The following is a 25,409-nucleotide window of genomic DNA, read 5'->3' on the forward strand; positions in this document are numbered from 1 at the left end:
GCGACTCCTGCAGACATTCCTCAGATCATCATTGGAGCCAAGACCCTTACGAAGGAGATCAGAAAGTCATAAGCTTTAATTTGTCATTGGAAGATCGCCAGCAACCCTTTCTTCACTTGCCCGGCAAAGCCTTGCAGACCTCCTGAAGCGGTTCATCAGTGCTTCAAACCCTGGACCAGTGAAAACAACCAGACCCGACCTCTGCTTGAAGATCTAGCCACTGGAACCGATCGGAACAGTCCTGGACCCACCCTGTGGGCTAGCCAGACTCCCTTTTGGGCGACTTCACTGCAATGGTCGCCATACCGAATTGAGTCTTGGGACTCCACAGATCCTCCCTTTATGGAACAAGAAACATTTTCCTGAAGTTGCAGTTCTGCACCATGAAGGGCGGCCTTGCAGGATCAGTTTCTTTGTTTCCATCACAAGGCTCATCTTCAGCCATTTCCTCCAAGTGACATCGCTGTTCGCTGCCTGCATCACATGCTGGGGGTCCTCTGAGGTTCTTGACGAAGTGGTGGTCCAGTAGCTGATGTGTACAGAGTGTCCAGCAGTCCAGTGTCCTGAACTGGCCCGACCGAGCCTGGAACTGCAAACTTGCCGTGCACAAAAACCTGGTGGTTGAAATGACATCTGCACCTGAGGCCCCTGGAATTCAACTGAACCAAGGCCCGAATTCAGAGAGCCCAGTGATCTTAGGAACTCCTATGATGATCCTTGAGGGAATCAGAATACAGGGGGTGAGTTAACATGCCGGTTCTGCTCTGTGCCTTTCCATAGGGCTGCATTGTCGTAAAGTCCTAGCCTATATCTCCCTTGCCCCGCCTTGAATAGTGGTGTTATGGCCTGATTCACTCCCTTGGGTCTACCTGAACTGGTTGGATTGCGAGAGGATCTGTTAAAGACTTTTCTCTTGATTTCATTAACTTTTGGAACACTTACAACTACTTGTTGGCTCACCAACACTTCTGCAACTTCCTAAAAGAGAATCCTAGTCATCTTAAAATACTTTTGTTACGACATGTGGTTGTAGGGCACTATACTCCTGCTTTCCTAGCTAGTGGAGGTCTTCTATTTCTTTATTCACTTGCTTTGCTGCACTTACAGTACCTTGAATATAATACTGTAACTGTAATTAACAGTGAACTGTTAGCGCTCTTAGCAAAGCACACCAATATATAATAGTAGTGAATGTTTTAGTGTGTTACCTGTATTTTATCATTGATAAGAGTTTGCTTGAGGCCTAAATAAATAACTATGGTTATACATTGTTCCTAACTAGTATTAATAAGTGTGCTCTTTGTGTGCTTAATTGTACCCTCCTAAGTCTAAACGTTGCTGCTCATCCACACTGCCCAGACAGAGTTTGGCTAGACATCAGTGTGTGTCGCTGTTCACCAGAATGGAGTGGCATCTCAGAATCTGTCTACAGGACTGATTTTGAAAATCCATCTTAACAGCCGTCATGGGGTTTGACAACCGCACAATATTGCAAATGTATCTAATGTTGGAAAACAGGCCCACTTTCATGAATCCATTTTAGTCAGAGTTGTGGGGCCTAGTTTATTACATCATATACTGGTCTGAATGTTATCATTCAATGTTTAGGAGTGCAGGTGGTTGGTATTTCGCAGAGTCTGCACTCTACTTGTGAAGCAGAATGATAGCCAAAAAGTTGACTTAACTTAAGAACTGAAAAGATTGGATGCTTCGATTGTGCACATTACGCAGCACTGTAGCTAATTATTCTTTAAACAGCTGGCTTCGTTCAGTCCACCTAATCATGATTTGGGACCCCAGAAGAAGGAAATACCCCCAGCACTTAATTTGAGGGTATTTCTCCAGACAAATGGAGGGATTGCCACCAGCATCAATTCCTCCAACATCAAATCAAGTCTTAAATGAAGAATAACCAAAACTCCTTTTACCTACCTCAGTAAAGGCAAATCCGTTTTGTGATATTAACACTGTGGTATTAGCATTACTTGTAATGAGGACCACTTTGAAAGTTAACTCACAACTCAATTTTGAGGATAAATTAAGTAGATGAAGAGGGTGATTTTTCAGAAACGTCATTACTTCCTCAAAAATGTGATTGTTGGGTGTCAGGGAAAAGCTAAAATGTTCTCTGCCAAGTTCTGTTTTAAGTCCTTTTGCTAGAGTCATGTTAAAATGATGTGTCTATCAATAACATGTATCAAGCCATTGAGTGCAGAGGGTGGTTTGGGTTGGCAAATTTTGAAAAGATGCCATCCTGCTTTTGTGATGCAATAGATGAAATTCTAGTCCCTTCTTCTGACGCCCAACGTGAGTAGAGATTGAAATATGTGCAATTTCCAGATTCATTTATGGTAGCTTTAGACCCACTGGCCTTCATTACAGGTTTGGTGGTATCTCGCCAGTAAATCGGAGGGGTTACCACTAAAAAGGTGATACTGTTACCGGGACTTCGTCTGCCGTAATTACCGGCATATTACAAGTGCTGGTAAGAGATGTTAATCCTCATTCTATGGAGTAATACTGGCACTTTTTGCTGGAGGGGTGGCGGAATTACCTCCAGCATTTGTCTGGAGACAATTCCGGCCTGCCCTCCAGCAAACTTGTAGGTTGACAGTGCGGAAACATGCCGGTAAACGTTATTACCGCACTGGCAATCCTGTAATAGGCCCACCATGTAGAAAGTGTGCTAGTCACAAGGCCTGTCCTTGAACATTTCAAAAAATCAAAACAGATCCATCTTGCGAGGATTCAACCCATTGTGCCTAATTCCTTTAATAAGGTCTCTAGGAAATCAGTGTCTTGGTATGTCTAGATCCAAAAGGTATGATACATTTTTACCAGTGGTTGCCTGGTTGGAAAATTATGCTATTTTTAGCTCTGATTCATGAATCACCCTCCAAGGGGAGGAGGTTTGGAACTATGTACATCTTATATGGGTAGACAGCCTAATTTGTCCAGATCCAGGGTAACGTGACGGAGAGTGAGATGGAGTCTCTGATCAATTTGTCCACAGGAAAGGATGAAATAAACAGAGCTGCGATTATCTACAAGGTTATGGCAAAGGACCACCTGGTATTGGAAGATAAAGAGGAGAAGGCATGAGAGTTAGGCCTGGACCTGTCAATCAATCGGCTAGAGTGGAGAAATATTCACTGAATGGTGAGAAAAGGTATATCCAGACTTAAAACTTGCTACAATCCAACAAGAAAATTCTATACCTCCTTCATTGGATACCCCAAAAGATGGCAAATTTACAACTCTCAATGTCAAAATTCTGATTGAAGTATAACTAATTAGACTGGTAACGTTTATCTCTTCATCACCTGCCATTTCAATTTCAGAAAAGGAAAACCAAGTAATTGTTTTAAAACATGAAGAAAGAAATGTTTTGGTTTACTTACTCTTTTTTTAAAGCTCCCAACTCTAGACGGGTCGAAAGCAACTGTGTTTCGAGCTTCTGCAGTTCTTGTTCATGGCAGTTGGCAAGTTCTCTGATCTTTCTTTCTTTCCCCAACGAATCCTGGCATGCAAACACATTTTAATTACTTTTTGGAAAGTTGTTCCCTCAGTGTGTTATGATAAGACAACATAGAACATTACATTGACCAAAACATCTCTTTATAGATTTATTGCCATAATATTTTTGAAATGCTAAAATACTTTTAATAAAAGAAAGCAGCACATTTTAAAGGACAGGTTATTTGAGGTTTTCGCAGAAATGTAAACAACTAAGTGGCTCAACTGGAAGTATAGCTGGAAAAAGAGAAGCATGATTAGAGGTTGAAAAACTATGCCAACACAAATAAGTAGTAACCAATTGTGTGAACAAATAGGGATCATTTTCAGGTACCTGCATGAGCTACTGGGCAAGCACTGGGGCAGCATATTGAGAGGCAGGGATTTGGGGAGCCTTTCGAAGAGATAGACCGAAAAATGCACGCAAGGTTAGAAAGAATGAAAAGGAATGGCATTGTCTTTATTAATTTGTGTATTGAGGCCTTTTATAGCACAACATTGCAAGCATGCCACTTCAAAAGGCCCTGAATTAGCAATGGAACAAGGGGATAGGATATAAGGAGGAGAGGATAAGTGAGAGAGTCTCAAGACATAACCTTGACATGTCTCACTCACAGCCATATCCTTCCTATACCTCTGCCTTAACAGCTGAAAAACATGGGCTGGAGGTGCTAGTGAGGGGTGCACAAAATTGGCACCCAGCCTAAAAGCTTTGTTAGAATCTGCTAAAATATCCTCGGGGTAATTCTACACCCGAATTCCTAAGGTTTTCAGCAGCAAACATGTTCAGGCACCCAGAGGAATTTTCTCTGCAGCACAAGGTGAAACACCTGATCGCAGCTGTCTCTCTCAACACCCATGTTTAAGCACTCAGACATGTTGGAGAGAGTCTGAACGCTCTGAACAATCAGGTTAAACTGAAACCCAAACTGCAGGACTTAGGGAAGTCATACTATGACTTTGGGGATATGGCAGCACTAGCTGAGATAAAAACAACATTGGGGGAATTCAGGAGAACTGCCACCAGGAACATTAAATACTTAGGAAGAAGACGCCCTGTACGACAATATGGAGAGGAGCAAAAAGCAGGAGTGCTACTGGCACGCCTTATAAATATGGAAAAAAGGCAACAGTACATCAGTGCCATTAAAAAGACGAGACAGACATGCTTAGGTGAAATTTAGATATGCTATGCCTTACCAAAACAGCGATATTAGCAACATAGCAATACAAAGAAAGAAATCCATGAAAAACCAGACTAGCATTAAAATGCACCTGGATGGAGTAGGATATTTATTAATTTATTATTTATTTATTTATTTGTTAGTAGGCCCAAACCCGGCATAAGTTACAGGGAGATGTGTTGCTTGCTGGTTACAATTATTGGAAGATACATAAAGGTACAAAGAGGAAACAAATTGAGAAGGACATATCTTCTCTGCAAACGCATGAAAAAGAACCTAGTAAGACAACTAGACTGAGATGAAGCAGTGGGTTACAACAGATCAAAATAATACAATTGAAGGAGTCAGATATATACAATCGGATTTACAATACAAGGGTAATGTGCAAGGCACCAGTGGTAGTCTTAGTATTTATTGACTAACCAGGTTTTTAACAGCTTCTCGAATTGGGTGTGGGATGTTTCATTAGTAATATGGGTTGGGAGGGTATTCCAAAACCTGGGAGAAGCTATAGTGAAACTGGAATTACCTGATCTTGAGTTTTTGGAACAGGGGATAACCAGGTGAGTGCTGGAGTTAGATCTTAAGGTTCTGGTGGGAATTTTGCATGTAAGGCACCCGTTGAGGTAAGTAGGGGCCTTTTGGGTCAAACATTTATGTGTGGTGGTGAACGTTTTATGTAAGATTCTGGCTTGAATCGGTAACCAATGCACATCTCTCCTAATTTGAGAGATATGGTCCCTTTTTTTATACCAAGGTCTGCTCTCCGGGCTTTATTTTGTAATAGTTGTAGTTTGGACATGGTCTTCTTCGTAGTACCTAACGAAAGTATATTACAATAGTCTAGTTTAGACATGATGAGAGCTCTCGCGAGTGTGATACAATTCTGGGGAGAGAGGAACTGGTGGCTAAGGGCGATAAGTTTGGCTGTGTAGGCTATGGAGGATGCAAGGGAGTTAATGTGTTTATCCATGGTGAGCCTAGAGTCAAGGTACACCCCTAATGTTTTTACTTGACTAGAGGTAGGGATAGTGGTGCCATCTATGTCAATGGAGGTTTAGTCTTGGGGCAGATTTTTCAGTTGGGCTGAGGATCCCACAATAAGGATCTCCGTCTTTTTGCCGTTCAGGCAAAGACTATAATCTGCCAACCAGTTCTGGATGAGGGAGTAGATTTTGTTTACGGTGACCTTGTTCTTTATTACCCGAGATTGGGATGAGTATCTGCGTTTCATCCGCAAAATTGGTATATATTACTCCCATGGCATCCAATGCAGCGAAGAGTAATTTCGTATATGCATTGTATAGTGTGGGAGAGAGGCAGGATCCTTCTGGTACCACAATGGGGACACCTATAGGGCCAGCTGCTTCATCACCTAGGGCTACTCTCGAGGTGCGATCTGATAAAAAGTATTTAATCCAGGCGGTTGCATTTTGTGAAAAGTGGACATTTATGGATAGAGCTAGGCATAATTTGCCGTGGTCCACTAAATCAAATGCTGCTGACAAGTCTAGTAGCAATAGGATACAAAGTTTAGCTGAGTATCTGAGAGCGTCAATCTAATTTTTTTAAGTCAAGAAGGGCTGTCTCAGTGGTTTAGGCCGGAAACCCGATTGTCGCTAAGTAGGTGGTTATTTTCAAGGTGGGCCTGTACTTGGGTATATGCTAATTTATTAATAATTTTAAGGAGAAAGGGAACTGTTGTAATGGGTCTGTAGTTAGTAGGGGTCAAGGGAGGTTGTTTTAGTAGTGGTGTGACCCAAGCTTCTTTAATGTCTGCTGGGACAGTATTGGTACTAAAGGATGCATTAACGAAACTAGTGATGAAAGGGGGTCGCGTTAGGGAACATTCTTTAACTAATTTGGCAGGAAAACTGTCTTCTTTGCAATAGGAGGGGTTGAGGGTGGCAATTATGTTGATTACTTGATCCTGAGAGACAGGGGAGAAATTGCATTGGATTGCTGGGCCTATGATTTCCTTAGAGTCCATGATTTAATTGGTGTTGCTGCTTTTGTTAAGTAATGTCCTTTTTAGTTGGATTTTATCTAATAGGAGGCGATTTTAGTGGCTAAGGCGTTCAGAATGGTGGTACACCACGCTTTGCTGGCGGTGATTAAGTTAGGCGGGCGGGGGGCGTTTCCAGTTCTTTAAGAATTATGAACAATTCTTTACTAATAGATGCTGCATTAGTGATACGAAGATTGAGATCATTAGTTTTATGAGAGAAGACTGCAAGTTTGTACTTCTGTGAAAGGAGTTGGAGTTCTGTTATGGCTTCCTTGGTGGGGTTTCTTCTGGTGAGATGCTCTAAAGCTCTTTTGTTTCTCCTCAGCTCTATAAGTTCATCATTGAACCAGGAACAGCTACGTTTGGGTTTGGGGGTTTTGAGCTTGCGTGGGGCTACTTCATCAATGGTTGTTTTCAAACAATGGTGGTAATATTGTGATATATTACTTGGGTTGGTGATAGTATAAGGTTGATTCATTAGTAGTTGGTTGAGTATAGGCGATAGTTTATCGTGGGTACGTTGACGTGAATTTCTCACTAGGACAGGGATGGATGGTACTGTCTGTGTTTTTTGGGAGCTAATGATTGAGAGGTTAAAGCTAATTAGGAAATGGTCTGACCAGAAGACGTTACTGATGTCAACAAGAGTTATTTGGGTATTCAGTGTTAGTATCCAGTTAAGGGTTCTACCTTTTGCATGGGTGGGAGCATAAACGATTTGGGTGAACTGCATTTCTTGGAGTGCAGAATAGAATGCAGTCGCCTAGTAATACAAATTTGCTGTTAGGCTTGAGTAAGGGGGTAATGTGTAGTGGGATGTCAATTTCCGGGTGCTTAGCAGAGCTTGGTGATCTATAAAATAGGAGGAAGTTAATGGTTGTTTTAGAGTCTGTGGTAAGTTTAAGGGTGAGGAGATCAAAGCCCTCTATAGTGTCAGAGTTACAAACTGTAAGCTGTAGCGATGACTTGGCTATAATGGCTACCCCTCCACCCACAGTATCTTGGCGGTCTGATCCAAGTATGGTATATTCTGGAGGGATGGCTAGAGTCAAAAAGGTACCTGATGCTGGGTGTAACCAGGTTTTGGTTAATGCTATAAAATCTAGTTGGTGTTCTAGGATAAGGCCATGTACATCAATGGCATGTGCACCTTTGAGAACGCACATTCAGTAATGCACCTTTCAGGTTTTTATTAATGTTGGTAGTCTGTGGGCAGGAGGGTAAATCTAGGGTCACATGAGGTTTATTAGTGGTGTGCTGTATTTTAGGCTGGTGGCAAGGCAGTATAGATGGTCCTGAATGGGTTGAGTATATTTGCTTATTAGGGGACCGGTGTGAATTGGTTCAGGGAATTTCCTGTTTTATGAGGGCAGGGAGGCACTGATGTGTGCGTGAGGAGAGTCTGAATCGCCTGATGGCTACTATTATTGGAGTGGTAGAGGGTTGGAAAAGTGTTTGCGTTCTAGCTCTTAAACGGTTTTGCGTACAAGGCCAAAGCCGGGGGCTGCAAGAATGTGGGAGTACAGAGGGTGGGATAAACTACCTAGGGGGCGTACTATGAGGATAGGGTCTGGATCTATTGAGGTTCTGGGAGTGACATGAGATTTGTTGGGGGTGTCCAGGAGGAGAGTGGTGGCTAACAGGGCTACAGGCGGGAAGGCTGCTATTGTAGGTAAAAATGGTGTAGGACATGGTAAAGTATAGTGTCTTGGCCAATATGCACAGGCCAGATCTGATTCGTAGTAGATGTATGCGCCCTTGGTGCAGGGTGCGGGGAGCATGACATTCCTAACTTGAGTATCATTCATGGCGGTACGAATTATGACAGTGGTCGTGGAAAGCAGGTAGGCGGTACTAAATATATAATATAATACACAACAAAGGGTGGTACATTGCCAAGTTCACTTTAAGAATATCTTATGAGTATAACTATATATATATATATATATATATATATATATATATATATATATATATATATATATATATTCAGAAGAGCCTATTAGCTCAGATATATAGGGTGTTAAGTAAAATTAGATTAACTCAGATGCTCATATTAGACAGCTGGGGTAGATCAGACAAGAATGAGAAATGCCAGTTTGTTTGGAAAATAACAAATGGCTTCCTAGAAAGCCACTGTTCTCTCCAATCAAGAAAATGCTGTGCAAACTTAACATCCAATATTGTGTCAATGAAATGTACATTCTAGGAGTCAGAATGGATTTCTTTTTTAAATTTACCAACAACCAGATGGAAAATGGTCTTCAACTCCTCCGTGAGATTGAAACACACACCGTCTGAAGAGTTGGCTTTGAAAAGCCACTTTGATAAGCCAGTAATGGAGGCAGAGATCGGCGTGAATCCCCTTCCCACAAACTTTTTCATTCTGCAGCCATCGGCTTTGTAAACACATTGGATACTGAATTTGGAACAAAAATCGTAAACTCTAAATGGATATGGAGTTTGTCACTCTAAATCTGATAAATTTGCAACAAGGAGGGCAAATTGGAATGAGGAGTGTGGAGATGTGTGTCTGATAAATCCATCATACATAGCCAATTATATTCTGCAAAGCAATCCAGATCTGATTTAATATTGCCATTTTGAAACATCCCATTATATTGTGTTTGTTGAAGCACTGCAAAGGACACATAGAGAAGCCCATTAACATATTTTCTGTTGAAACATATTCTGGTGAACCTAGAATAAAATCTTCTCCAGCATCCAGATCTCTGGGTGCTGAGGAGAGTGGGGCTGAGAGGGAACAGAAAAGAAAATCAGCAGTCGCAAACATTGGCTTTCTACTGAAAGAACCCATAGGTTCAATGGCATATACTTCTATTGTTAAATAGTTGGAGTGGAATTTTGATTCCCATCAATGTGACTTACGATTGATGGATGGGGATACCAGAACAAGCATAATAAATAAAACTTGTTTTTTGAGTCAGTGGGGAAGTTAAAATTTGAGAAGATACATTTAAATTAATATTTATGTATTTATTAATATGTGATGTGCTTCTGTCCTTTTATAACATCTCCCCTGCCTAGTCCTTTATGAAAAATGTTGGTAATGCTGTGATGCCCTGGATCTGTTGGCTCGCAAGGATGATGAAAAGTGTGCTTTGTAGACCGGATCCCAACTAACCGCTCAAGCTTCACAGTGATTGAATACACAATCAGTATGTAATTAGCAATTCATCTGTGGATTTCTAGTCCCTAATTTTTGTGGCATGATGAATATCCCCACACTTTAGCAATCTCAGGGAGCGATCATGTGCCAAGTGTGTCTCATTTGGTCACAGACAAAGGTAAGGACAAAAGAGAAGTGCTGGTTGTAGGAGTAATTCTAAACAGGCATTCACTATTTTAAATGCTTCCACATAAATTCAAAGAAGTACTTTTCTACATGTACGCTGACGACACACAATTGGTCTTTCGTCTTGATTCTCCCTTTATCAAGCCCCCTCACAATTGTGGAACTGTCTGTCTGCCAAAGGGAGTTGGATGTCTTCGAACTGGTTGAAGTTTAATGGGGGGAAAACTGAAGTGCTCATGCGTTACCAACTCCTGGAGCTCTCAGTTCTGGCCAGAATCGTTTGGCCCTTATCCGAATCCTAGCACATCAGTAAAATGTCTGGGGGTGACGCTTCTTCCAAATAAGCTCCCATGAAGTCCAGACTGTGGCCGTCTGCAACACTGGTTTTGGAAAACAATGTATTGAGAAAGATTCTGCCACTTTTCCCCGCCGAATGTTGAAATAAGGTAGTCACCTCTGCAATCATGGTGTCGTTGGACTACTGTAATGGGGTCTACTTGGTGCAACCAAAACATCTGTTGCAGCGGCTGCAAGTACTCAAAGATTCAGCGGCCAGGCTAGATATGAATGCCCCAAGAATGATGCCCTCTGCGGGTTTGTTACAACAATTTTACTGGTTGCTAGTGAAGGCCTGAATTGAGTTTAAAACTATGAGTGTCACTCATCGAGCACTTCACGGCACAGGCGCAACTGACTCGAAAAAATAAGGTGGAGCGCAACCACCCTATTAGGTGCCTGCGTTCATCATCTCTTGCGCTCCTTAGAGTGCTGTGGTGTCATCAAGCTCCCTTTGGTGGCTGTTCCTTTTCAGTACTGGCTCCTACTCTTTGGAATGGGCTTCCTCTGTCTCTGAGAGAGACTGAAGAGTGCCTGCCATTTCGGAGGGCGCTCAAGACCTATCTTTTCTAATTGTACTCCTTTGCACTAGCAGGTTCTCTCTCGCCATGAATGTGTGCTCTGTTGCTTAGCGCCTAGATGCCTAAGGGACTTGGTTGCGCTTTATAAATCCTGCTACAATACAATACTTCCGAAGTCATCATCAGAAAGACAAATAAGTTATTTGTCTTTCTGATGATGACTTCGGAAGTATAAGATTTATCTTGAGGACGCAGGATCTCATAAGAATCATACTCAGAACATTTTAAAACACAAGTTATTTGGAATGACACATGCGTAGATTACAGGGAGCTGTGACCCAGTTGCATTTATATCAGTATCCTGACTTCACCACATATTTTAAGATTAAGAGATCTTCATTGTAAAAAATGCTATCTTTAAAGATTCTTCAATAAATGTCTGTATAAAAAAGAATGCTGTCCTACAATGTTTCAAATTATATTTCTTAAACTGTGGTACAGTGTAGTTCAATGATTTGACTTTATACAAGCTACACAACTGAAGAGAGTGCAATATAATTTCATTTGAGGAACCATTGCTCCTACATGTGCCTTCCCCCAAGGGTCGCCCATACCTTCCTATAACTGGATCAATGGGAATCTGATCAAAACTCGTCTACCCAGTTCTGAATACCTAAATGCACCTAAGTAGAGTTAAGGATCATAATATTTAATGGAAACGTAGGTCATGGGCAAATATGACACTGGGACACTGATCTGTTTTGATCTATGCACAATTTTAATGCAAATTCCTCTTTAGATTTAGCCATGATGCTTGTTCTCAGAATATGCAGAAAGCTGATCCCATATCAACAGTTTCAACCTTTTATATAGACCAGCCAGCCAGCTTATTTACAGAGTGAGTGCTTGATGATCATTAATAAAAGATTTGGCTTGTAAAATTAATTTTCGTTTTTTTAAATGTATTTTCCACCAGCTGAGCACCATGAACATTACTTAGGTCACAACCCCCACTACAGTATGTAGCTGCCAATACCGACAGTGTGGACCTTTACTGCTGACTGGACAATCATCCAGCAAAAAGCTTGGTAACATTATAAAATGGCTACTTTGGTTTGTTATATTTGTTGTTTCCAGGACGGTTAATTTGCAAATAAACTAAAATAATCTGAATGACCCACGTCACATGTGGATAGAAAGCTATTTTCCCTTCCACTCCAACCAAATCAAAACACAGGGCCTCACTGCAACCCTGCCGGTCTGGTAACAACGGTGCCGGTAGGCTTACCAGCACCGTTGGAACCGGACCGACAGAGTACAAGTTTGCGGGCCGGATGATCTTCCGCCCACCAGATCTGACCTGGCGGGCGGAACGGCACTGACTCGCAGACTTTGGCGGTAGCACCAGCACCATTCATAGAGTCCTGTGGGACTTGAATGGGAATACCATTTTTCCTGCGTCTGACTTCCCGGAACGCCGGGGTCGTAATACCCTGGTAATTCCGGGAAGCCAGGTGCCGGAAAATCACGAGTCCAGCGGCCAGCCTGCCGGTTTTAAATGTACGGCTACCGCCGGACTCGTAATGAGGCCCATAGTTATAGTAGTGTAGAAACATAATCCACAAAAACAAATATGAAGTGCACAGGATGTAGAAAGACAGGTTTTTTATTTCCTTATTGCAATATAGTGGGGAGGTCACCTGACCAGGAAACCAAAACCCTAAAGACCCTCAAACCCGCCGACACTGGGCCTGAATATTTATAGATGAGAACCATAGAATTAGCATATGAATCCACTCTTCCTACTGGGTCTAGCCAGAGTTACACCTAAACAAAGGCCTATATATGTCTAAATTCCCTAATGACATTTTACAAAAACCCTAGTAACCAATCATAATTAGTGGGATTAGCTAAACAGTGACCTCTGGCAACCTTGAATTGGCTCTTCTTGTATCCGCTGCCAAGACTTCAGCTAATTGGTCACCCAGATGGTTCTCTCATCTTGCCGTTCTTCACAGTAACATATTTATGCAAATATCACATTGAAACATTGGCTTTGTATTCCGTGAGGTCATCTTGGGACTGAAACTATCTTGTACTGAAGGTCTTATGAAAAAGGTGTCTGCAAGTAAACTGACTCTCTGGCACAATTATTGGAATTTTCTGTACTACCAGACTATACTGTCTATGCATACAGTGGCTCAGAAGACCGCAAGGGGGCAGTATCTCTTCAGGCCGGTGCCAGTATTTTGGCAGTGTCTTGTTCAGTGTGTCACCTTGTTCTTCATTAATGCAGGCATCTAGCAACACACGTATTCTACTTCTTCCTCGCTGTTCAGGGCATGACTCATTACTTTTCAAGGTGTTCAGTTTTCTTGTGGACAGTTCTGTGGGAAAGGATGGCACATTCTACTTCTTGAAACAATAAGGACATGACTCACAGTGGATCATATCATGTACACTGGCTGTGTGGCCCAGCTCTCTATAAATGTAGCAGGATTTATTTTCAGGCCTAATTGAATTGAAAGTGGCACAAAATGTAACCCTATCCAATGAAAGATGGTTGAACTTTTAAGGTGTCAGAAGAGTATGTCAGAGATCAAAGAATGATGTATTTTGCTGTTATGGTTTCTATCATGTATTGGGCATCATAAAACTCATAAACGTGTAGTCCTAATGAAAGCTAACTCAGTAATAACCAAAAAATGTAACGTCATAATGTTAGAATTTTAGACTAATTAAATTTGCGCAGCTTGTACTTTAGTCTACTTTCAGAGCGTGATGCTTGCTTTTCTACAGTAGGTTTCAGTTTCCTGCGAGACTTAAACTTTACTTAGGATTTAGGCCACAGTCCATCTCTGAAGCATGATGGTAGTGCATGCTGAATGCACTGTATGATCACCATTCCATTTGTGACAAACCAACAATCCCATCGAACCAATTAAAAGCATCTCAAAGCTTACCTTAAATAAAGAAACACTGTTATCCGGAGAGACTGGACTGGATGGCGTAGAGAAACAGGAACTCAGATGTGGAAGCAAACGTTTTTTTAGTGTGTCAACTCCTGCATACTGACCTCCTACAGCAACAAAGAAACAATGATGCATGAATAGATGTCCTCACTAGTGTAACAGAAACAGTTATTTAATTTCCCCAGTCTACATTCCCTTTCATATTATCAAAGCATTGATAAACACAAATGTTAGACAAAGGCAGGATAGTTTAATTCATTAGCTCAACATTTGGAAAGGTACCAGAGAAGCACAAATTGCCCTCTGCAAATTTGTGCCCCATGTCTCTGTCTCAATTATTAGAAGGTACTGCTTGAAATCATCCTACAAGTTAAACTGCGGATAGGGGTGTGCATTTGAAATCTGAAACTGACTTTAGATTAAGGAAAGTACTAGTAAGGCGAATTAATTTACATTCACCTTAGGAAGCAGCAATGAAAACTCTAATGCTGTCATTAGAGCTTAGGCAGAATTGTGTGGGTGTGTTCCTGCTGGCAGTAATTACCACTGGTAATCTTGAAAATCCACATAATTTTAGAAATATTGCCATAATGGTAGTAACAAATGGGTATTCACAGAAAAACCACTTGTGGTGTTTCAGTGAAGCCCGGGTCTATTTTAAAAAGTATATATATTCTGACTATTTCCATCCTCATCTTGAGGAATGAAATGCAGTATATACTTGGTTATGTACAATATACTCAAATTTGACTTTGCATTAACTAGTAGAGCTGGTGAGGAGGGATGCCTGCTTTGTTTATCCAGTTCCAAAGTCCATATGGACATTTTTTTTTACTGTATTGAAGGTAAGAGCTAGTGCTTTACTTCTGTACAGAACAAGGTAAGAAAAATTATTTGGCAGAAGATTTCCATTTTTACCATCACCTCTAGGGTGGAGTTAAAATTGGCGATTTAAAGGTGATTCACACTTCGCGATTGGGCAGTGTTTACCATAAGCAATACTTTTTTTTAAAAAGAGCTATATTATGGGTGCTGCTAAAACAGGCTGCATTTCTTAAAACCAGAAAACAATTTTCACATATTGTAAGACTTGGATAATGACAGCAATTCTAGAATATATGCGGAAAGTGCTGGATGGTGGTCTGGGAACAATTAGGAATGAATATTGTTTCAAAAAAGGAAAAGTTACTCAACATAGTGAATACTGTACTCCTAGTCCCCTTTCCTCGCTACTGTATGTACTCCCTCGACAGGGGATCGGACGAGTCTTTTGCCCAGCGAAAATTCACACTTCCCCTTTAAATTTGTAGCACATCCGGACGCGGCCACAGGCTTGTTCACGCTCTGCTAGGCACCTCTCCTAAGTCTCCTTTTTATGTGTCAGACATAAGACAGCTAACTACTACCTATTTAAGGGTATGGAAGGGGGTTGTTATATGGATGAAAGGGGATTGATATGATATGATAGGTAATTTATAACACGCTTAATGCCCAGAGGTTTCTAAGCGTGGAGCCGGGGATCGAACTTGTGTGGCTTCATGTCATTGTGCTTCCACGGTGAGCATGTTGCAGCTGAGCTATCCTCCCGAGACTATGGACTAGGAGACAGTAGTCAGTAAGGTAACTTTTCCTTACTTCTACGTCCTGTCCCCTTTCCTCCATACTTTATGGGTGATTACAACACATCAATTATAATTGGAGGAGGGACACTCACTGACTGACTGACTACTAGAAGCAAATAGGTTCCTCAGAACTGCTTACCCAAAGACAGCGTCTGCTCTAGAACTGGTATTAAGGCAGTAATGACTGCAAAACACTAAGGGCGAAGCCCACATGGCTGTTTTGCTTATCACATTGCAGGAAACATGCCTCTGAAAAGCTAATATGGCCGTTTTTGCTCTTAAGGCATGCGTATGGATCTTTACCGGTTGAACCTTATTCTTAACTTTGTACGCCTCTGCAATTCCAGTCACATTCTACCTGGTGATGAAAGCTTTTGATGCTTGGTGACGAAAAGACAATCAGACTTTCTAAAGCCCTTAGTTCTGCTAAGGTAGAATGTAAGCGAACGCCTGACGTCGAGACAGTGTAGAGTTTTTTCAGCATCAGATCGTGGGTTAGGAAAGAATGTAGAATTTTCTGACTGATATCGACTTCCGAAACTAACTTTGGTAAGAACTTGGGGTTAGTGTGAAGCACCCCCTTGCCCCTATGAAAAATCGCATAAAGCTCTGAAGCCACCAGAGCCTGTATGGTAATGCACCAATCTCAGCCAGATAGGTGCACCACGTGTCTACCTTCACCCCTAGGTGGGGCCAAGTAGGCAGAACATGCTAGCGCATCGTTTAAGGATCAGGTCTAGCACTGAGATCGGGTGAAATCCTTTCTGGCACGTTGCTACTGGGTCTATGGACCAAGGAGATGTGTCCGCCACTGTTGGGATGTTTCCAATCCAGGCAGACCCTGGCTTGATAGGTGGACCCTTTTCTGAAAACCCCATTTTGGAGGGCCAGTAAGGTACCGCTAGTATTATTCTGCATCCCTCTGACACATGGAACTTGAGGATCACCCTCTGAAGAACGGAGATGGGGAGTAGGAGGGACAGCAGAGATTGCTCCTAGGAATCAAAACACATCGCCCATCAACCACTCGTCCGGTCCTTCCCATGAGGTGAAGAACGGGGGCTTGGCATTCAATACAGAAGCAAGCAAATCCACTCCTGGGTGCCCCCAAAGCTGAAACACTGGGTTCATGGCCTCCTGGTGAACTTCGCAGTCATAGTTGCTCACACCCAGTCTTCTGAGCCTGTCTGCCTCTCTGTTGCCGTCTCCCAAAATGTGACATTCCCAGAGGCATGCCATGAATCAGGGCCCATTTCCACCACCAGCGGGCATACGGTAGGACACCAGATACCCCTTGCTTGTTGATATAGAATATGGAAGCTGGACTGTCCATTCCGGTTAGTAACAACCTGTTCCAAACAAGAGGCAAGAATGACTTTAGACCCAGCCAACTTTGATGTACAGGAAGTTTATAGGTTTGGACTTGCCCTGACCTATCCAAAAACCATGGGCTGAATGAGGACCCAGAGTGACCCCTCGTCCCTCCAGGGATGAATCTGTTATGATTGTGACTGAGTGCAGTGCTGGGGAAAGAGGTGCTCCACTCATCACATTGCCCTCGTCCTTGAACCAAAGGAGGGTGTTTCTCAATGCAAACTGAATAGAAATCATGTTTGACTAGGTTAATTTTTCCTGGTCCCAAGACGAAACTAGGTGAAGTTGAATGAGACACATCCTAAGAGTGGCATGGTGGACCCAAAAGGTGTTGATGCCAACTCACTGATGTGACTTGTCTGCTCAGAAAGTGGTGAAGGGCTCGAGAATGTCCTTGTATCTGACCAGCGAGGGAAAGAATCTCTCTTTCCAGATTAAACTGAGGTCATCACATGGGAGGCTGTTAGCTCCAAATTCCTGAGATTGACTGTGAATCCCAGAATGTAGAGCATATCCATGAGCACCTGAACTGCTGCCATAGCCTCCCAGGACGAGCTGGCCCTGATTAGCCAATTGTCCAGGTAAGGTTAGACATGAAAGTTGTTGCACCTCAAAAGGGATGCAGTGGAATTCATTATCTTCGAAAACACTCAAGGGGCTGAGTTGAGGATGAAAAGGCAGGAATTTGTATTGAAAATGCCTTTCTATGATTTTTAATTGAAGTAATCTCGATGCGTTTGTCGTATTGGAAAATTCAAATATGCATCCTCCAGGTCCAGGGAGCACATCCAATCTCACAAGCAGAGGGGCTCTGCAATCTGATCTGGTATCACCATGTTGAATTTTTCTATGGGTAAGTATAGGCTCAGGAAGGTAAGGTCCATCACTAGTCACAGGTCGACCTGGTACTTTTTTGGCATTGCGAAGATTCTCAAAGAGAACCCCTTGCCTCTGAACTAGTTTGGCACCCTCAGCTTGAATCTGTTGTATAATTTCCTTGAGTAGTGCTAGGGAGCCTATCTGCAAATGTCGAGGAGGAACAGGAGACTGGGGATGAAATAGTAGAGAGAGCCCCACCTAAACCATAGAAAAGAAGCAGTGGTCTCGAAATAGGTGAAACCACTGCTGTGAATGCTGAGCCAGCCTTCCCCATAGAGGGGTTCTGTGGACCCAGACACCATCCTCATTGTTTTTTAGCGTCAGTGGATGGTGAAGAGGACGGCAGCAAATAAAACCCTATTAGTGTTTAGTGATAACCGCTGCTGCTCATGCATACTAGACATCCTCCCAAGTTGCCTCGATCTAGATACTTCAGAGGCTTCCGGGGGTTTAAGGAAAGAAGATATGTTCTCTGCTCTGGATTGAGGATTACTAGAAGATTTTGCTGTCAGCTAAGATAAACAAGTCAGTGGCCTTACAGTTTGTGAACTGGTCTTTTTCTTAGTCAGTGTAACATCAGTAGAGTAATGGAAAAGTGAACACCCTCAAAAAGCAAGTCTAGTATATGATCCTGTGGGTCTACCATGGACCTAGTTGCATGCATCTAGGCACAAGGTTTCATATCTGTACTGATGCATATGCCGCTACTAGCTGTATTGATGTGCACCACTGAGTATTCAAGGAGATCCTGCACCACTAAGGCCTGTCTTGAATGCTGCCTGGCAGATCAGCTGAGGACCCAGCAAAACACCTGATATTTGCCTCCAAAGCTTTTGATTAGTGTAAGAAACTGGAAGGTGCTCTAACATCTACTCCCCAAACATCTTTTGCTCAGGTGGCCAGGGAAGGGCCATCGCTTTAGGATCCCAACCCTGGGGGTGAACAAGCGAGAGAGGATCACCTGGCTGGAGGGTCCTTGGGGATTGGGGAGAGAGTACCTGAGGGTGCAACATTGTATCCCCCCTTTCCTAACACTGACCTACCCTGCCCTTCCTCAGTCTGTATGGGTTATATCCAATCCCAACCCATACTTCCTCCTTCACCTCTACCTAGTACTGAAGAAGAAGGCACTAGGATTAATGCACACTTCCCATGTTAAACACCACTGGTACTGGGACTAAGAAGAGAAGTATGCAGGCATCCACTACTGAAGATCAGGCATGTCCCAGTAATTGGGTTTATTATGATCAGGCAATACCAGCCAACAGCACGCACCTGAGGCCCCTTAATAGGGTTCAGGTGCATAAAAGGTGGACCTCAAATCCATGGAGAGAGAGAGAGCTGCCATGGTAGAACGAGGGCAGGAGGTCTGAATACTGGAAAGGATCCTGGAGAGCCTGCATGACCAAGAGAGAGGGAGTCGCGTGGTGGGTGCAGGACCGGGAGCCCTTGAAACTGAAGGCAGGCAGCTGGAGCTGGGGAACAACTGAAAAGCAGAACAGATTCAATCTGCAGCCGTTCTGGGTGCCGACGTGTGCAGAGAGGTGCCCGGCGAGGAAGCACAGTGAAGGCGATCTGCTCCCCGGCTATATAGAAGGTGAGCGGGAGCAGTAGGGATCAGCGCGGTGGAGATGCAAAGAGCCGGTGAAGGTCAGAGGACACAGAAACACTGGAGCGCTCCCAGGGAACCGCAGGCAAGTAGCAGTCCACGAAATTGAATACATATGAACTATATACAATATCGAGCTGAATGGAAATTGCAGTTTGAATGAAACTACGCAATATCGAATACCGAACTGAATGGAAAGTACCGTTTGAATAAAACCACATGTATGCAACATTCAAGCAGCAGCATTATGGACTAGCTCGCGTTTTTGGGTTAGACAAACAGAAGCTATGCATCGTAAGGAATTTGGACCTAGAGGATAAATGCCTAAAGCAAACTGAGAACATGAGTCTTTCTGAAAGAGCGACTGACGCGCCATTCAGCAAAGCATGCCTCCAGTTAGATTGCGCAGCATTTTGTTCACTGCCATGATGAAAAGGGTGCCCCAGTAAAATGTTAGGTGCAAAGAACTGCATGTGAACCCACGAGACTTGTAGACTTCATCGATCTGTATTTTTTAACTCACAAATGTACATCCAAAATTATAATGAAAAAGGAGACCCTCTTCATATGTTTAGGAGTGAGTTTATCCCTCCTTTCTAGATCATGATAGTGGTTGAAGCCACATCTTAGTCACAAGATTGAGGAGGAGCTGAGGAATATAAAATAGCTAGCACAAAGACAGATTGCCAATAATGCAGAGATTAATATTTCAGAATATTTTTGGATACAGATGGAGATGGTGGTAGCATGGGGAGGAGAGCTGAAATCATCTGGATGACTGATTCCTAGGCATGCTGGAGACAGAAGCCCTTTCACAGATCAGTCCATATTGGATACTGGATTCCAGACAGACAGCTGAAAAGGACCTTGCTGGGGCAGCAGCTCCAGTTTTAGGGTCCAAGCTGTGCCCCCAAAATGAGTAGCCACATTTAAGATGTACGTAGAAACGCCAATTTAACTCCAAACTGTCCAGTAGTATTGCCCATGGTAAAATCCTGGAAATCAAAGGGGCTGGGTATCAAGGGGAATACTAATGTAACAAAATGCAGGTGCAGTGTTAAATATGATGCCCCGTGTCTCCCATTTACATAAAGTACAAAGTGGGATGTAACTTCCTTAAAACCCAATGCATGTTTGTATTGGGAGGCCCAATTGTATAACTAGAAGCTTTTTGGTACAACGTAAATGCACACATGTTTCTGTCAAATAAAGCCCCATTAAATATAATCTATGGCTTATGCTGGCATAGAATCACACAGGCCATAGTGTATCATTACATACCATTGTCTAATGTGATATCATTCGAATTTGCAGCCAATGGGAGTCTAGTCATGAATTATATGTGCAACAGAAATTAGCACAGAAAATTCATTATATTCACAGAAAATCGTGCAAAGTATCTTATCCTGAAAATGCTTTTGGTAGACCAATGTGTAATGGAACAGGGAAAGGGTTCTTTAATGTGATACCTGTTACTAGAGAATTTTACTCCACCAGCCCAAAAACCTGTAGAGCTGAAGGCAAATAAATAGGAAAAGATTGAAAACTACACACCCATATATAGATTGAAAGGGGCACACACATATAGATTGAAAGCTGCGCACACACATGCTCACCGAAAGTGCACACACATGTTCAGAGAAAGCTGCACATACATAGTCAGAGAAAAGTGTAGTCCCCAAGAGTTTTATTTTCCTAATCCAAACCTGTACGAGCAAGCTGCAACTGGTTCCTGTCCACATTTAAATGACCTGCACATAATCAATACATTCATAACCCCATACTTATTCAAGGGAATTACTTACAATGAATATATTTTTTTAGCAATGTTATTTGTTCAAGTAATGTTCTGCAGTACCATACTTGTTTAGATACTGGAGAAAATCAAGGGTTTTTGAAGAGTCTGGAGATGCATCTATATGAATGTCCATACGCAGGCCGAAAAGCAGCATTATTATCATTGAAGTAAACTGTGTTGCTTAGATAAAAGTAATCATAGAAGGGGTGTATTGAAAATGCCAATTATCTTTTACAGTATAATATATACTTAGAATTGATTACATAAATGAATGCTTGCGTAAATTAGTGAGATTCACGTAGGCAGGTAAAATCTTAAGTTACTGACCAATGTTTTTTGTAACTACACCATTGTGGTGATTTCCTCGATATGAATCTGGAGATCACCTTTGAAGTGAACTTTATTTCTTTAAATAAATTTCAAGTTTTGAATACACTGTTTTTCTTACCCAGAAATGTGGGGATGAAACCTGTTGAGTCGCACTAGCGGAATAAATAAATTAATGAATATTTCTACATGATACAGCGCATTGAGGTAGATGGGGCTCATCAACATAAAAGCATGGATGAATGATTTCAGATTGGCCATGCAAATCAGAGGTTGTGACATACCTGGAAAGGAGAAAGCATTCAGGACTAAATTCTGAAGTGAAGCAGAAACATTAGACTAAAATTTAATGTACTACTTATTTTGGGGTCTATTCTTTTGAAATTCCTCATTGTGCTTTACATGAGGACATAAAAAAGCAGACACATGGTCTAGGGGAGATGGCTTGGAAAGTAATTAGGGTCTGAAGAAGGTGGTTAATCACACAACAAAGAGCTTCTCAGAGAGCCCTCCTTGTAAAATATGTAATACATGTAAATTATCACAGTCCTGAGGCATTAAGGCTGGTTATCTGATTCTTCTTTTTCTGCAACCCCAGAGAGTGCAAGAAAAATCAGTCAAAACTACTCTTTGCACCAACCAAGGAAGGGATGCTGGAAGATTGATTGTTGTATGGAGTCGGTGCCAATAGCCAAAAAGTGATCTGACAAAGAGTAACAATATAAACCATTTTTTCAGATAGTGTTATATGGTGTTGTTACGATGGAGCATTTTTAAGCACCAGAGATGTTGACATCATATAAGGGGTGATATGAAGAATGACTGAAGATTTTGATGACACTGAAGGTGTTTCTACCTTTGGCCCAATAGGCCTCTCAAAGGTTGGTGTCCTTTTAGAGAAGGTCTGGCATTTGCTGGTTAAACAGATTATTTTCCTGACAACATCGAATTCAGAGGCAAAATGCCACAAAGGTTGAACTAATTGTGGAGGAAATCAGGGACATCTGGAGCCATATTACGGGCACTTTGCATCAGTGCAAGTGAATTTTCTTCGTAGCATTTACACCTAGACAAAAATGCCCCTAGTGAAAATGCATAATGATTTAGTGCAAGACCCTGAAACATGTTTAGAGGTGCTTGTGTGTAATTAATGCAAAGTGACTCCAATATTTCTTAGACATTTTCATGTTTTCTTCCAAGCATGTCTTAGTTAATGCAATAATATAGGGGTAGAAAACAGTAAAGGCAGCTCTAAATGGAGGATAATGAAAACAAATCAGTGTTTCATTTTTCAGTTTTAATGCAGTGTTCTGGTTTTTCTTACACTTAAACCGTTCTTTCTTAAGAGAAACAAGCACATTCAAGCATTGATAATTCATGCCCTCTTACCTTCCCTAGCAGTTGTATTTAGAATAGTGAAGAGCTGTCCTTGAATATTTGAGCTGAGTTCCATCAGCTCACAGCAAGAATTCAAGTTCTCGTCGCATGAATTAGCCTGCAAGTTAAACATACACAGGATGCATTGGTACTGGCATTTCAAATTTCAGGCACAAAATTATAGACATTCAGTAGACTATCGCTGAAATAAGTCCTAGGTGGTTGAACTATGGAATGGATTTCTCAGTAAAGATACACAGATTTCAGTTATGTGCTCTTAGTGGACAAACCAATGTCACCAGGGAAATAATTGGGCTTAAGTTTAAAAAAATAAAAATTATACTGATCTCCACCCTTTATACAGGGCAAACATTCATCTGGGATCACTGAAGATAGGCTAAGTGCAGAACTCACACCAAACCTCACACCAAAACAGTGTGTGCTAACTCTGATATATATAGGGCTAAGCATTAGATGCAGAGAAAGGTGTAATTCATGACAAAGATGCCAGCAAAATAGAGCTTCTGGGAGCTACAACCGGTGAAGAACGAGGGCGATTGAATTGGACTAGTGGTTCCTTTTCTGATATACCTTTCTATGAATCTGCACAAATCGGTAATACAGTATAATACACTGACATATAGTATCTTTTCTTGCAGACATTGTAGTTGCATGGTGCACTCTCTGTTTGCAAAACAATGTCTATTTTCTGAAGTGTGGTATAGTTTTTGCAGTTCTCTGTGTCAACTGTTTCTGAAAGACCTCTGACACAGCCTGAGGATACTGCCAATCCAAATATATGTCACCGTATTATGATATAATTATGTCTTGATTTAGAAGGATGTAAAGGGATTAAGGACAACAGGAATTATTTGCGTTGTGGGGTACTGCAAACATGCTTCATACTTTATAAAGCAGCACATAAACAAGCTATGGTCACCTCTAATGGTCTTGCAAATTTCCAATGGAATACAGTATTGCGGTTATGTGAGGCTGGTTAATATACTGTGAAATTAATTTGATGATACACTGACCGTTCTTAAATTTTTTCTTTCATTTAATTGATTCCTATGATACCCCTTATGTTTCCAAATAACAAGGATTACATGCAAAAGCTTACAACATTAACATACAAAGACAACTAATGAATGCAGTACTACCATAAAAATAAATCCTGGTTAGTCAACCAGCCTCGTCCCCAATGTAATAATATATATAATTTGGTGTCCGGTCAAAGGATCGAATCAAAAGGATCGAATGCCTTTTTTTCGAATCCAAAAGGACCGAACAAAAAAGGACTGAATGTTTTTTATTTATTTATTTATATATTTTGTAAGTTTAGTGTGCATAGACATTTTTTTATTAAAAGAAAACGAGGGGCTGGGGGGAACCCCCCATAAAATAAATAAATAAATAAATCACCCCTTTTTTCAGTCCTTTCGGTGTCGAAAAAAAGGCATTCAAGCCTTTTGTTTTTGACCCTTTGACCTACAACCATATCATTTTAAACAGAAACTGAAATGGCAATAGGAGTCAATGTTTCTGATACAGAATGGTAAAGCATACCATAACATGCTGTTGGCTTGAAAGCTGTGGCAGCCATGTTTGAGAAGGCAATATTGTACAAGAATTAATTTAATCCCAAAATATGAGCAAAGATGTATAGCAGACACTCAAGCCTGAAACAGTCTCTGCAGGTTGGATGACCATTCTTCCTAGCATAAAACACACAAATGGTCAGGATTTCACTGAGGTTAGATAATCAATGGTTTTGGGAAAGAATGTTGTTAGTTCATTCTCTATAGTATAACTTTGTGAGGGATCATCAAATTATTTTAGAAAATCACTTGTTATTTTATTTATATATAACATCATTTATCACATAATTTATTAAGAGCATGGGAATGAGAAAATACATCTACTAATATCAAAACTAGTGTATGACTACATCAAAGGTATTTTGATAGGCATATATCATGATAAACCCAATTTGATGTGGCAATGAATTGCCACTCCTAATTTTGGTGCAATTGTTTATACATGTTAAAACATAGATAAGAAATGTCAACACATAGTGTTTCTGTCTTATGGAGCCCGCTTTGACATGCTCCCTTTGGGCACTGCTGCCTTCATCAGGACAAAGTTGTTAAAATTATCAACCAGGGTGGCTTGGAGCGCCGGCAATGCGGTCGCTTCAATAATAGCACCCGTGCAAGCGCCGAGCCAACAGCGTACTATACACTGAATGGAGCTGAGATAATGATACCTGCACAGTGGCGAGAGAAGCGGAACCCCTGGGGAGCGCGCCAAGCTAATCTGCACCTAAAATCGGCAACTAAAAGCCCCGTTATGAGCAAGGGAGTCTGGGACTTGTCCCCACCAACGCCAGCAGTGCAAAATGGAGGCCTCCACATAATGTGAGGAAGAAGAACGCGTATCACCCGAGCGACTGCTGACAGCTTTTCCGATAACACTGAAGTAACCCAGAATGTAACAGGGCCCCGGCTCACCCGGGCAGAGGGGCAGAGGCGGGAGTACAACGTTAGTCTCCGGAATTCGAGTGCCGCTGA

The 25,409-nt window shown here is 41.8% G+C and overlaps 1 protein-coding gene across 7 annotated transcripts in view; it reads right to left on the bottom strand.

The window, feature by feature from the left end:
• Nucleotides 1–25,409, bottom strand: part of SPATA18 (spermatogenesis associated 18) — a 305,326-nt gene that overhangs the window by 249,676 nt on the left and 30,241 nt on the right. For all 7 annotated transcript variants that reach the window (XM_069631673.1, XM_069631675.1, XM_069631671.1 and 4 more), the window contains exons 2-4: nt 22,852–22,957; nt 13,845–13,960; nt 3,402–3,520 (exon numbers count right to left, since the gene is read on the bottom strand). In XM_069631673.1, the coding sequence (XP_069487774.1) occupies nt 3,402–3,520; nt 13,845–13,960; nt 22,852–22,957 (341 nt within the window). The remainder of the gene's footprint in view (nt 1–3,401; nt 3,521–13,844; nt 13,961–22,851; nt 22,958–25,409) is intronic.

The sequence above is a fragment of the Ambystoma mexicanum genome, chromosome 6q (assembly GCF_040938575.1).
Source record: "Ambystoma mexicanum isolate Mex_15411 chromosome 6q, UKY_AmexF1_1, whole genome shotgun sequence".
Classification (NCBI taxonomy): domain Eukaryota; kingdom Metazoa; phylum Chordata; class Amphibia; order Caudata; family Ambystomatidae; genus Ambystoma; species Ambystoma mexicanum.